This window comes from Pelodiscus sinensis, chromosome 6, assembly GCF_049634645.1.
Source record: "Pelodiscus sinensis isolate JC-2024 chromosome 6, ASM4963464v1, whole genome shotgun sequence".
In the NCBI taxonomy this organism is placed as follows: Eukaryota; Metazoa; Chordata; order Testudines; family Trionychidae; genus Pelodiscus; species Pelodiscus sinensis.
In genome coordinates, this window is record NC_134716.1 from 26,861,585 (window position 1) to 26,875,055 (window position 13,471).

The 13,471-nt window shown below is 41.5% G+C and overlaps 1 protein-coding gene across 17 annotated transcripts in view; it reads left to right on the forward strand.

Moving 5' to 3' along the window:
- PTPRD (protein tyrosine phosphatase receptor type D) overlaps positions 1-13,471 on the forward strand; it is a 1,779,541-nt gene that overhangs the window by 1,656,371 nt on the left and 109,699 nt on the right. For all 17 annotated transcript variants that reach the window (XM_075931585.1, XM_075931599.1, XM_075931586.1 and 14 more), the window contains 2 exons: positions 2,393-2,602; positions 8,105-8,265. In XM_075931585.1, coding sequence (XP_075787700.1) covers positions 2,393-2,602; positions 8,105-8,265 — 371 coding nt within the window. The remainder of the gene's footprint in view (positions 1-2,392; positions 2,603-8,104; positions 8,266-13,471) is intronic.

A 13,471-nucleotide genomic window follows, 5' to 3' on the forward strand; every position in this document is an offset into this window, starting at 1 on the left:
TGGGCAGGTCATGAGGGGAGGGGCCTCCTCTGGTCCAGCAAACTCCCTAATCCTGAGGTTCCCAGACCAGAGAGATTCAACCTGTAGTGTCGAGGAAGTGGATCTCTCGTGTGGAATGGTCCAGGCTGAGATTGATAAGTGAGGTGGAAATTGTTGAAATCCCTGGGGAATTCTTCATCCATATGATGAAGATGTTGTCACTATAACATAAAAGGAGTGGTGCTAGGGGACGGGAGTTGAGAAGAAGCCCCTGAAGATTTGCCTCCTACTCTTAACAAAGAGGTGAAAACTTACCCTTTTCGTGAATTTTATCTGTGTGCAGAAAAGCTCAAAATAATGGAGAGGCCATGGAAGAATATAAGGCTTTTGTTTTAAAATGGCACAATGAATAAGTTTCATAGGTGAAGACCAAGGTTAACAGCTTTAGCAGTCGTCACATGGCAGGAAAACTTCAGGCTATTTCTAAACAAGTCAAATTAGTATTTGCCCAATATCAGTATATCCAATGTGCTAAAATACTGTATAAGCATTTGTCCATTTAAATAAGTAATTAATCAGTGGTTTTACTAACTACGCTTTATTCAATTTATTACTTAACTAGAAGATTAACTCAATTAATTGGGTTTTTAACTCAATTAGTTTTCATATTTCTTCATTTAAATAATTTCTCTGGGGTGGGGTTGAGGATGAGGGTCTCAGTATGCAGGCTGCCCTGGGAGAAGAGGGCTGGAGTCAGGTGGGAAGTGTCTCTCCATGGCTACTGCATCTCCAGCAGGCACAACCAGGGAGGGGTACATGTCCTCTGATTGGGAAAAGTCCATTTTTGTCTGCCCCTTCTCCCTAGACAGAGTGAAGAATGCAGCACTTTCCCCTTGGTCCCTGACAAAGGAGAACAGCCAGCAGTGTTCCCATATAAATCAAGGGGGGAGCTTCAGCCCCCCTGGCCTCCCTGAAGAGTGCCAGTGGGGGTGGGAGGCTCAGAGCTGGGGAAATCCTGAATCAGGGGGTGGTGCACTCCCAGCCAAACCCTTTCACCTTCCTGGTGATTCTGTCTCTTTTCTGTGTGGTTTTATGAGAAGCAATCCCATTCCAGGAACATCCCATTTTCCTGACATGACCAAACCCTTACTTTGCTTTAAGTTATGATAAGAAGAAGCTGTATCCTGAATTTGGTGGTCCTAGCTCTTACTGTTTAAGAGGAATTCTTGAACAAACAGAGAGACAGACTTACAAACTCTCAAAACTATATAGACAAACAAGTAGATAAACAAACATGAGCTACTATTTAATCTTGCTACCAGATGCCCTATTGGCTTTGTTCATCAAATTTAAATATTTAATGGGGGTAAAGAAAGTTTATATTTTGAGAGGCTGGCTACAAAGTTTGTCTCCACTGATTATGTTAAATCCTGCTGCTTAACTCTTATGATGGAAAATGGTCTGGGTGTCAGGACTCCGGTGCCCAATTCCTGGCTCTCCTATTAAAGTGCTGCATGACCTTCAATAAATTGTTTAAAGAGCCTTATTTTAGTGCTGATGAGCATCTGAAATGTTTATTGTCTTCAGTTGAAATTGTGGGTGATGTGCATCTAGATACCATGTCCATAACCTTTTTCTGCCTACACTTACTTATCCTTAAATAAATTTAATTATACCTTTCTCACTGGGTGGGGAGGGTTGTGACATTTATTATTGTAAAATTCTTGAAGAGCCTTAGATGAAAGGTGTTATAGAAATCCAATGGACTATTTTATGAAACAGGATGTTGTCAATATTCATTTTCTAAACTCTTCCTATTACTAAATAGTGTTAGAAATATAATGGTTGCATTTTAGAAAGTCTCCATGAAAAATTAAATCTAGGTAATGACCTTGAGTTTCACAGGTTTAGATTATTTTTCAAGTTTGTATTATTTTCGATATTCCTTCCTCGAAGGGAAGTTGATTTGATTTATTGGGATTCACTGTATTAAGTTGGAGATCACAGTGTGGCTGCTGCATACAAATGAAAAATTTTATTATGCAACAAATTGGCTTTATTTTTCATAGACAGGGTGCAATGTATTCTAGGACTTAATTCTGTAAGGTTTTCTTCACATGGACAGTGATATTAGGCACTGAAAATTGATCTAGTTGGCCTGTGTTTATAATATGAGCAGAACAATTGCAATTCAGAATCTTAACAGGAAAGGCCAAAAAATTAAGGATTGCAAGAATCAAGATTTAGTGATACTGACATACACCATGAGATGAAGATAAATGGTATTTTGGTAGTTCTGGATCCTGAATTAATTTTTGCCAATAAACTGTACATAAGTCGTATTAATACTGTTTAGTTATCTTTCTCTTCTCTCTTTCTTTCTCTTTCTTTCACTCTCCTTTTTTCCCTACAGCTACTTAAGGAGATAGTTAGGAAACGCAGAAGCATTCGTTTTGGAAGAGAAGTTGAATTAAAGCCATACATTGCAGCTCACTTTGAAGTTCTACCTACTGAGTTCACCCTGGGGGATAAAAAGCAGTATGGTGGTTTTGAGAATAAGCAACTCCAAAGCGGTCAAGAATATGTCTTCTTTGTTTTGGCTGTAATGGAGCACTCTGAATCTGTAAGTTGGCTGTATGGTCTTGCTGTTGTTTTCATTCTGAAGTTTACCTTCACTTATTTTGTATATTGTTTGTTTGTACAATCACTCCTCTGTCCACTCACATAAGGTCAATTTCTTTCACGGTATGTTAGTGCTTTTCACATGTCTGTTTTCCCTTGCTTATTTCCAGTGATCTCAGGCTAGATGGTAATCATTCTGGGTACACTTTAATGTATTTGCTTCTGTAGCTGAAGGATAAAGATCACCACTCATTAGCACTGTTCTGATCCTTTGCAAATTACAGGCCTTGCTTCTTGTGATCTGTGATGAAACTACTGAGGCATGAGCTTCACAGCAATATCTTTCACAATGCCTACAAAAAAATGTTCCTTTCTTGCCTGAAGACTACCATTGAGACAATGGTGTTTGTTACCAAAAATCTTTGAAAGAATCTATCTAATCAGGGACATGCACAGCTTGCTTCTTCAATTATAGTAAATTGCTACAAACTTTATCAGTGAAATGCAAGAAAGTTAGAAAATAATGGAATAATAAGCAAAATTCCTGAGGTGATTTAAATAATGAGTTGTCTCTTCCCATTATGTAATTCATCTTGTTCTTATGTCCCTTTATGCTTCAGTTGTTTTAGCTGCAAGTAATACAGTTAAAATATAATTAAACAAAGATAGAAATGTGATTGTGAAAATATGCTGCTTCATACATTAACATTTGAACATACAGTATTTTGCATGGTCTATTTCTAATTGATTCCTAAACCTGACAAATACATTTGCTGGGCTCAACCAGTTGAACCTACTGTAGCAGTAATCCAAAGTCAAGTCAAAAGACTTTCTGGGTTTGTCAATGCCTTATATGATCAATTGAAAACAAGGAGGAAGTTCTAGTTAGTCTGCTTATCCCTTGTGGGTTCATTTGAAGAAGGAATAACTGCTTTGAGGATGTTATAATATAGATCAGTCTCTCTGTGGATGGCTTCCTCTATCCACCACCCTGAGTAAGATCCAGGCTCACGTCCTATACAATCTGCTGTCATTACATGTGTTCACAAATTGCATCATTATTGCAGGTCAAGGCACTGCCAACATGATATTTGCAGTCAGGCAGAATCAAGAAAAAAAATAGAGAGCAATATCAGGATCTATACATGATTTTCATCAGCTTGACAAAGGTGTTTGATACAGTCAACAGAAATGGGCTTTGGAAGATACTTGGGCAAATTAGCTGTCCTGAAAAATTTATCAATGTAATTTGGTCCTTTCATGATAGTATACTGGGTCACATCCTCGACAGTGGAGAGACATAAGTACCTTTTGAAATATCAAATGGTACACAGCAAGGATGTGTCCTTGCTCCTGTTCTGTTCAGCATCTATTTTTCTACAGTGCTGTTAGTTGCTTTCATGGATTGTGAGTTGGACATACACATTCAGTTCCAAACTGATGGCAGCATTTTCAAACACTGAAGACTTCAGGCTCACAACACTCCAGTGTGTTCAGAGCCCAACACTCCAGTGATCACTGCTGCTAATACTGTCCTTAAGACTGTTGACAAGTTTTGCTATCTTGGAAGCATATTGTCCTCCAATATAAACATTGATGTAACTACTCGACTAGTGAAGGCCAGCGCTGCCTTCCAGAAATTGACCGAATGACCATGGTGTTAAACTTCATACAAAGGTAGCAGTTTATCAAGCAGTTGTCCTGACTATCCTGCTATATAGTTCAGATCATGGACCATATATTGTCGCTATATTTCAAAACTTGATCTCTTTCATATGCGTGGCCTCAGGAAGATCGCCCAAGTGAATTAGTGGAACAAAATTCCAAACACAAAGGTGCGTAAGCTATATTGTGTCATGGGCTTGGAAACAATGTTTATGAACAAACACGTAGATATGAAGATGGTGTTCTACAGCCAGCGTGTTCCTGGAAAGCACTCTATTGGTAGTCAGTATAAGCCTTATGAAGATATCTTAAAGGCTAATGTGAAGTCATGCAGTATATCATACAATGATCTGGAAATTGTAGCCCAGGACTGATTGTTTTAGCAGCAAACTATTACACAGGCTGTCAAACCCTTCTGAGAGTCAGCATATCCAGACAGTACAAGAAAAGCATATGAACTAAAAAGATTGCACAGCACCCACATCTGGTGGATTTTTATGTAATATCTGTGATCAAATTTGCTGATTGAGGATTAGCTTAGTCACTCACCAGCAGTAGCATGGGAGCTCTATTGATCGATGGCTCAGTCCTTCATTATCATCATAGAACAAAAGTTTCCCTTTTCCAGTTTTTGTCTTACAGTGATTTCAAAGACTGTGACAATGGAATGGAAAATCTGTTAATTAGTAAAGTTCTACATGTCACTGAAAAGTCAACCAAAAAGAAGGACTAAATGATGATTTACAGTTAGTGATAGAAGAGCCAGTAGCCTTGTGAATTAAGCATAAGCTTCATGTCATTAAAAGTTAAAGCTGAAAAATAGGACAGCTTTTAGGTTGAAAGTTAGGTACCTTAAAAGCTATACTCACAAATTACCCATACTAAGATTCAATCTTTTCTTTGCAAAGTTTTGCTCCTTCTGAAATTTTGTATATTAACTAAGGCAATAATGTCTAACGTTGATTTTGGGACTGTGACTGCCTTAAAGATAAATGAACACAAAAAGATTTGGTTTGGAACTTTACAACTTAAAAAAATCTAATATAACGGAATATATCTGTGGCCTTCATAGCTGTACAAGCTGTAAAGCAGTCAGTGGCAAATTAATCTTGACAAAAGTTTGTTTTGTCATGGTATTCAAAACCTGCAATAGGGATTTTGTGGGGTGAGTAGTTGTGGATCTTGCCTTGGGAAAGGAAGAAAGTTTGAATAAATGAGCATCTACCTTCCATGCTCCATTGTTTTCTGTTCTCAGTACATCTGTTCCCCTTTTAGGGTTCCAGAGCCTGCTAGAGTTGAAATCGTGGGCTTTAATGGAATATTTCTTCTGCAAAGGCATAATTTTCAGTACCACTTTTCTCTGGCACAGAACTCTAAGCATTTACATGTAATCAGCAAGCAGATTTGTCTGAAAAATTAACAATTAGCAATGCTATACGGGGGGAAACACAGACTTGCTGGGCCCCTTGGCAAAGTGGAACAGGCCTCTGTGCTCCCAGAAGGAGTGGGGTCTTTGGCAGAGGGAGCAGGGTTGAGGCAGCCAGCCCTCAGCAGTGCCTAGAATTCACCGTGTTGGGTCCCCTAGTCTTTATAACTGCCCATTTTGCACCATGCAGTGCTCTGGTAGTGATTTAAGGGACCCTGGGTTGCTGCTGCTACCACAGTAACAGCGGCAGCCTTAAATGGGAGCCCCCACACCTTCTCAATCACCAGGCCCTGTGACAACTGCCCCATTTCCCTCTGTACCTCCTATCAGTGGGCTTGTGTCTGTAGGTAAAAGTTGAACATTAAGGACCTCTTATCTCTTTCCATAGGGTAGCTTGTTATCAAATCCTTACACTCTAGACATCACCTTTTGTTTCAGCCTTTGAGTCTGAAGAGAGGCTGAAGGCAAAGTAATATTGCAATAGCAGAATTTCCTGCAATTTCTATTAATTTTGAAGCAAAAAATTATCTAGGTCAGGGTTCCTTTAAGCAGAACAATGGGACTCAGATGATTAAACAATTCTTCATACCTTGGGGTGTGTCTAGACTACCTAGTTTTGTCGACAAAAGCGGAGTTTTGTCGACAAAAGTGGACTTTTGTCGACAAAACTATACCAGCGTCTACACTACCGCTGAGTTCTGTCGACATAACGTCGACAGAACTCAGCAGTTTTGTCGACGCTGGTATACCTCATTTTACGAGGCATAACACCTTCTGTCGACAGAACTCAATGTGTCTGGATGCTCTTTGTCGACGGAAGTTTTGTCGACAGTATCTGTCGACAAAACTTCCGTCGACAAAACGCGGTAGTCTAGACGTACCCTTAGAAAAAAACATGTTATAAAAAGCAACAGCAAATGGAGCTGGAACAGTGGAGATGGAACAGTTTTTGAAATGTGCGTTCTGAGCTGTATCCTCCTCATCTCTGTCCATGTGCTTCACTGCACCCTAGGGTTGGGGCTGATAGCCAGGCAGGACCCCAGGGCCATCAGCTGGAACCCTGCATATGGGGCCAGCAGCCAGGCAGGATCCTTGGGCACAGGGCTGGTGACCAGGCAGGACCCTGGAACTAGCATCAGAGCCTGGGCTCAAGTGGCTGAGCTGGACCCTAAGAGTGCTTCTACATAGCTGGGCTTAATGCAAATTGATCTATGTCAGTTGTGTAGCTTATTTCGAAATTGGGAGCATCTACACAGCAATTAATTCAAACTAGAGCACTCTTCCTCTGACTTCCCTTACTTCTCCCACGATGAGGGTTACAGGAGTTGGCGTAAGAAGTCCTCCAGCTTGACAGTATTTCAACATTATTTCAAAATAACTGCCTGCTGTGTAGACACGGGCTAAGTTATTTTGAAATAATGTTGCTGTGTAGGCATCTCCTAAGATGGCAGCTGAGCCTCCCTGGGCCCGGGGCTAGGGCTGGGCCTCTTGGTGGCAAGGATACTGGATCGATATCTTCAAAACCTCGAGGTGCTATAACAGCCCCCTCACCACTACGTCCTGTACTTATTCCTACAGGTTCTGAATTTGTTATTGGTGACTCCTTTCTATTTCTTTTTTCCTATAGTAGACCGCTGTCTCTACAACATCTCCTTAATCTGTCTTTCTGTCCATATTCTTTGCTGAGCCTTTGTCCCGCTTTCAGCATATCTCAGCTACATTACTTTTTAAGTCATTTGGCTTTTATACCACTCTGTCTACATCCAGCCTCTCTACCTTGTTGCTCCCCTTGCCTTCACATTCCTAACCCACTTATCTCCTCTTATTGCCTTTCTGCACCCTCCTCTTTGTCCTTTTGTTTCTGACCAAGCTGCATGCTACTATCTCCAGTGGAGCAGCAAATCCCTATATTTAATGCTGCTTTCCTCACTGTACTGAATAACTCTGCTCTTTGCTATCCAGGTCTTTCGCATCTCTTCAAGGAAGCATTTAAACACCTGTTCCTTCTTGCCCTCTCAGCAGTGCCAACAAAACAAAGACATGAACAAACAAATCATACGCTGTATTTTGTTAGTCAGTTGCTTTCTTTTGTTACATCATCACCCCAGTTCTTCATTATTTCATTTCCCACTGAAACTATGAAATCTTCTGGGCGGAGATCTTGTTTCCTCCTTTTCACTGTATATAACCTATCACACTTTTGGTACAACAGAAATAAAACAGTAATAATAATAATAATAATAATAATAATTAATAATAAACTATTTACATTTTAAGCTCTATAATATAAAATTTGAATAATAATGTGTATTATAATGCCATTCGAATCCATGTACATTTATTTAGTTCTAGTACAGCTATTGGTCATGTTCGTCACTTACCAGTAGGTAAATAGGATCAATTTTCTTACAGACCATGTATGCAACCAGCCCATATTCGGATCCTGTTGTGTCAATGGATCTTGATCCTCAGCCAATTACAGATGAAGAAGAAGGCTTGATTTGGGTTGTAGGACCAGTTCTCGCAGTGGTGTTTATCATCTGTATTGTTATAGCTATCCTTCTTTATAAAAGGTAAGTTTACCAAATAGTTCTTTTTAAACTAGGGTGACTTTTTGACATTTTGATTATTTTAAGATACAGTGGTGTCAGATAAAAAGTTAGTGTGCCATATTCTACAGTCTATAGAAGTGAAAAGATACTTTGAATTTTCCCTGTAGTTTTCGCTGTAGTTACAGTGATTAGGATTGGGTCTTTTGCTTATGACACGGTATTACCATTTGTAGTATAAAAAATCTTTTTGTATTTGATATAAATATACTAGCCAATTAGCCCGTCATAAGACGGGATTTTCAGGTCTTCTCTCCTGAGCTCTCTCGCTCTCTCTCGCTCTCGCTCTCTCTCTCTCTCTCTTTCTACTGCCTCCCCCCCTCTCTCTCAGCTCTCCTCCGCCTCCTGCCTCTCTCTCTGTCTCTTTCTTTCTCTTCTCCCCCTCCTGCTTCTCTCTCTCCCTTTCTCTTCTCCTCTTCCTCCTGCCTCTCTCTCCCCTCCGTCTCTCCCTGCCCCCATTCCTCTTCCCTTTCCCCCCTGCCGTGGCGCTTGGCTGAGTGCTGCCTGCTCAGCCAGGCTGCCGCGAGGGACAGAGGCGGGGTGGTGACGTACATGGCTGAGGCCGGGGCCATGTACATCACCGCCCTCTCTTCCCCTCCCACTCCGGGAGAGCCCAAAGAGCCCCTTGCGCTGCTGGCTCCCCCGGCGGCCTGGCTGAGGGGAATAGCACTCAGCTGAGTGCCACAGTGGGAGGGGAAGGGGGGCGGTGATGTACACGGCCTCACCCCCTAGCTGTGTACGTCACCTCCCCGCCCCCTTCCACTCTCTCAATGGTGGCCGGGCCGCTGCGGGGGAGAGGGGTGGGGCAGGGCAGTGATGTACATGGCCAGGGGGTGGGGCTGTTTATGTCACCGCCCCCCCCTCCCGTGGTGGCCTGGCTGAGGGGTGCACCACTCAGCACCACGGTGGGAGGAGGAAGGGGGGGCGGGGCCATGTACATCACTGCCCCGCCCCCCTTCCTGTCCCACTGGCCCACCTGCGCGGCACTTAGCTGGTCCCTGGCAAGGGAGCAAGCGGTGGCAAGCAGCCCCTTTGGGTCCGGCTGCAGCCAGTGGCTGCACCCCCCCCCCCTCGCCAGGTCTGCTTCCCACCCCCCTCCTCCTGTCCGGCCCCAGATCCCCCCCCCCGCTCTGCTTCCCACCCCCCCTTCCTGCTGGCCAGCCCCACGGCCCCATGGCCACCCTCCCCCTTCCTCCAGGCCCCCCCATCCTCCCCTACAGCCCCCGATCCCCCCTAGCTCTGCATCCCACCCCCCTTCTGGCCAGCCCCACCCCACTTGGCGCTGCTTGCTCCCCTGCTCAGCTGGGAGCACCGCAGCATGCCAGGCAGGGAGGGGAAGGGGGCAGGGCTGGCCGGAAGGGGGTGGAAAGCACAGCTGGGGGGGGGAATTGGGGGCTGTGGGGCTGGAGGGGAGGATGGGGGGGCCAGAGGAAGGGGGGAGGGAAGCAGTGCTGGTGGGGATGGGGGCCGTGGGGTGGCCAAACAGTCACGGAGGGAAGGGAAGGGAGGCGGGGCGCTGATGTACATGGCAGGGGGCATGGCCGTATATGTCAGTATTACAGATGCACAGACACTGGGCTACTACATATATGATGTCATAATGTATGTGTACTCGTGCAACCATATAATCATTTCACTTTCTTTACATACTTATGTAATATTGTAATAGTAATGTGCAATGTGTTTACATTCAATCCTGGTGTAAACACACACAATTCTCATGTGCCTAAAAGTAATCAGAGTTGTGCCCCCTGAATGCAGACCATGTATGTATACACATGTGTATATATATATGTATATACATGTTTGGTCATGTATGTTTATACATTCCTATACACTAGTATTAAAGAAATACCAATAACCATTTACTAAGACTGGAATCTGATCATAAACTTGAGTGCAAATTAAAAAACACATTAAGAAAACCAAAAAGTGCCAGCATGGCTTAACAGCCAAGTAAAAGAAGCAGTGAGAGATAAAAAGGCATTGTTTAAAAAGTGGAAATTAAATTCTAGTGAGGATAATAAAATTGTCAGACACTAAATCAGGAGTAGGGTTTTTTTTCCGAAAGAACCTTGTCTAGACTGTGTTTTCACTTTCAAAATACCCTTTTTTGAAAAAGCGCTCTGATGCAAATGAAGCATGGGATATTCAAATCCACACTTCATTTGCACTTTCAATTTGCTTCATTTACATTCCCCTTTCGAAAGAGGACTGTAGTTTAGACATGCCCATATATGAACATAATTTGTTGGGGAAATGTCAACATGGTTTCTGTAAAAGGAAATCATACCTTACTAATCTACTAGAGTTCTTTGAGGTGGTCAACAAACATGTGGACAAGGGGAATCCAGTAGATATAATGTAGCACTTGCACCAAGGTACCTCACCAAAGACTCTTAAGTAAAGTAAACTGTCAAGGGATAAGAGGGAAGGTCCTCTCATAGATGTATAACTAGTTCAAAGACAGGAAACAAAGGGGAGAAATAAATGGTAAATTTTAAGAATGGAGAGAGGTAAATATTGGGGTCGCCCAAGGGTCTGTACTGGGACCAATCCTATCCAACCTATTTAAAAATGATATGGAGAAAGGAGTAAACAATGAGATGGAAACATTTGCAGATGATACTAAACTGCTCAAGATAGTTAAGACCAAAGCAGACTGTGAAGAGCTTCAAAAAGATCTCACAAAACTAAGTGACTGGATAACAAAATGGCAAATGAAATTTAATGTTGGTAAATGTAAAGTGATGCACATTGGAAAAAATAATCCCAACGATACATACAATATGATGGGGACTAGTTTAGCTATAACTACTCAAGAGAGAGCTCTTGGAGTCATTGTGAATAATTCTCTAAAAACATCCACTTGATGTGCAGCGACAGTCAAAAAAGCAGACAGAATGTTAGGAATCATTAAAAAAGGGATCTAGAATAAAACAGAGAACATCTTATTGCCTCTGTATAGAACCATGGTTTGCCCACATCTTAAATAGTATGTACAGATGTCATCGCCTCATTTCAAAAAAGTTATATTGGAATTGGAAAAGGTTCAGTAAATGGCAACAAAAATTATTAGGGTTTGGAACAGGTCCCATATGAAGAGAAATTAAAATATAGAAAAAAGAGCTGTGCCTTAAGTTGGTTGTAAACCCAATTGAATTATCATGCAATAATAGAAGCAATAGTAATCGCTCCATAACCTTACTGAAAGGGAGAGGATCTTACTGAGAAGAGTCTGTAAACATTCTGAATAGAAGTTCCCAGCTTTGGGATTTGGTAGTCTATAGAGAATTAACTGGACAAAACTTTTTTCCCTTGCTTTTCTTGCTATATTCTTAAGAGAACAATTATTTTTTGATTCAAACAAAAGAGAAACTAGCAGAAGAAATCAGAACTTCACCAAAAATTTCCAAAGATTTACATATAATTTCCAAAGATTTACATATAATAGGGTGCCTATTCCGAACTACCGGTACACCTCGTTTCACGAGGAGTAACGGTAGTTCGGAATAGGCATCTAGTCCGAACTACCTAGTTCGAGCCCCGTGTAGCCGCGCTGCACGGGGTTCGAAGCAGCGGGGATTTAAAAATGGCGACTCCCCGCTTATGCTAATGAAGCCCGGGAAATTCAAATCCCGGGCTTCATTAGCAAGTGCGGTATGCATACATTACCCCGCTAGTTCGAACTAGCGGGGTAGTGTAGACATACCCTCAGATACTAGTTTATTTTATGGCCTCTTTTTGTGTTACATTTTCTTAGATTCCCTTACCTATATTCTGTGATAAATTGGATGGGTGGGGATATAGTTATGTGCTGTTAAATTCACTGTGAATTTAGTGTAGAGAAATCCAGGGGGAAACTAAAGTGATGAAATGTATATGTCCAGGTGCAAGTGGTACATTATACAACTTTAAACTCTCCTTTTACTCATTTATAGTCACATCAGAGTCCGTCTTGTGCAACCACACTGAGTAGTACCAGAGCATAAGGCACCCCTCTTACATCAAAGAGCCAGGTACCTACAGAAGTGAGGAAGAAAAAGCATCCTGCATGACTCCCAGTCCTGTGCAGGTGTACTGAGAATGAGTAGAATATTGGCTTTATCTTCAGCAATGCATAGAGCTGCATAAATATGCTAGAGCACCAGAGGATAAACATTTCATCAGAGTAGAGCTGAAATGAGTATGATTCCCTCCCCCACCCCTCAGAAAAGAAGGATGACTTGTAAATTTGGCCACATAGAGAAGAATACATTAATTAATAAATGTTAGAGATCTCTAAATTATGCAGTATCTCAAGATTTGCCAGGGCTAGAAAGAAGTTATATATCCTGCTGGAATATCAACTTTCACTGGTGTTAAATTCCTATATCTGTTTTCTGCATTTCTGAAAGTTCACATAACTTTAAACCTATGATGGTTGCAAAGAAGGATGTTGCTCATAGTGGAACTCTCTTTTCTCAGTCTTGTCTCTGGAAGGCATTCCATATTTAGGAGAAAGAAGGAAACATTTCTTTGGCAGGTTGATTTTTGTTTAAATGGCAGCTGTGTGAATCTGCTCAGAGGCTTGGAATGTTAGATTAAATCCTTTTGAACCCAATGGGGTTTGGCAAGAAGTAGTAAGAACTGAATAGAAACTTAGTAAGGACCTCTGGGTTTGAGCCATAGTAACTAATATTCTTTTAAGTGGGGGAAGGGCAATGGAGGGACTTTATAATGCAGGACGCTATAAAGGTTCTAGTATCCATTGTAAGTAATAGGATCGCTGTAGCTTCCAAGCAGTATAGCCTGAGTAGCACTCCACATTATTTGTAATAATGCATAGACAAACACTGTATTGCTAGTGTTTGTGAATAGTTTCAATTATCTGACTTGTTAGTGGCTACAAATAAAGTACTTTTCCAGTTCCATACATTTTATAGGTCATGCACTATAGATCTAAGATGAGCTATTCCTTCTAGAACAAAAGGTATTTCATACTTTATTAGAGAAAGATTTAGGATTACTTTATATGTCAAGAGAATTTTTAAAATAATTTCTCACATTTTATTGCATAGTTGCATAAAACTGGCTAAAAACTTTACAATTTACTGCAAATCTTTGTTACTCTATAAGAACATCTCATCCATTTAGTCTTTTTTAATAAAAAAAAATTACACTGAACTTC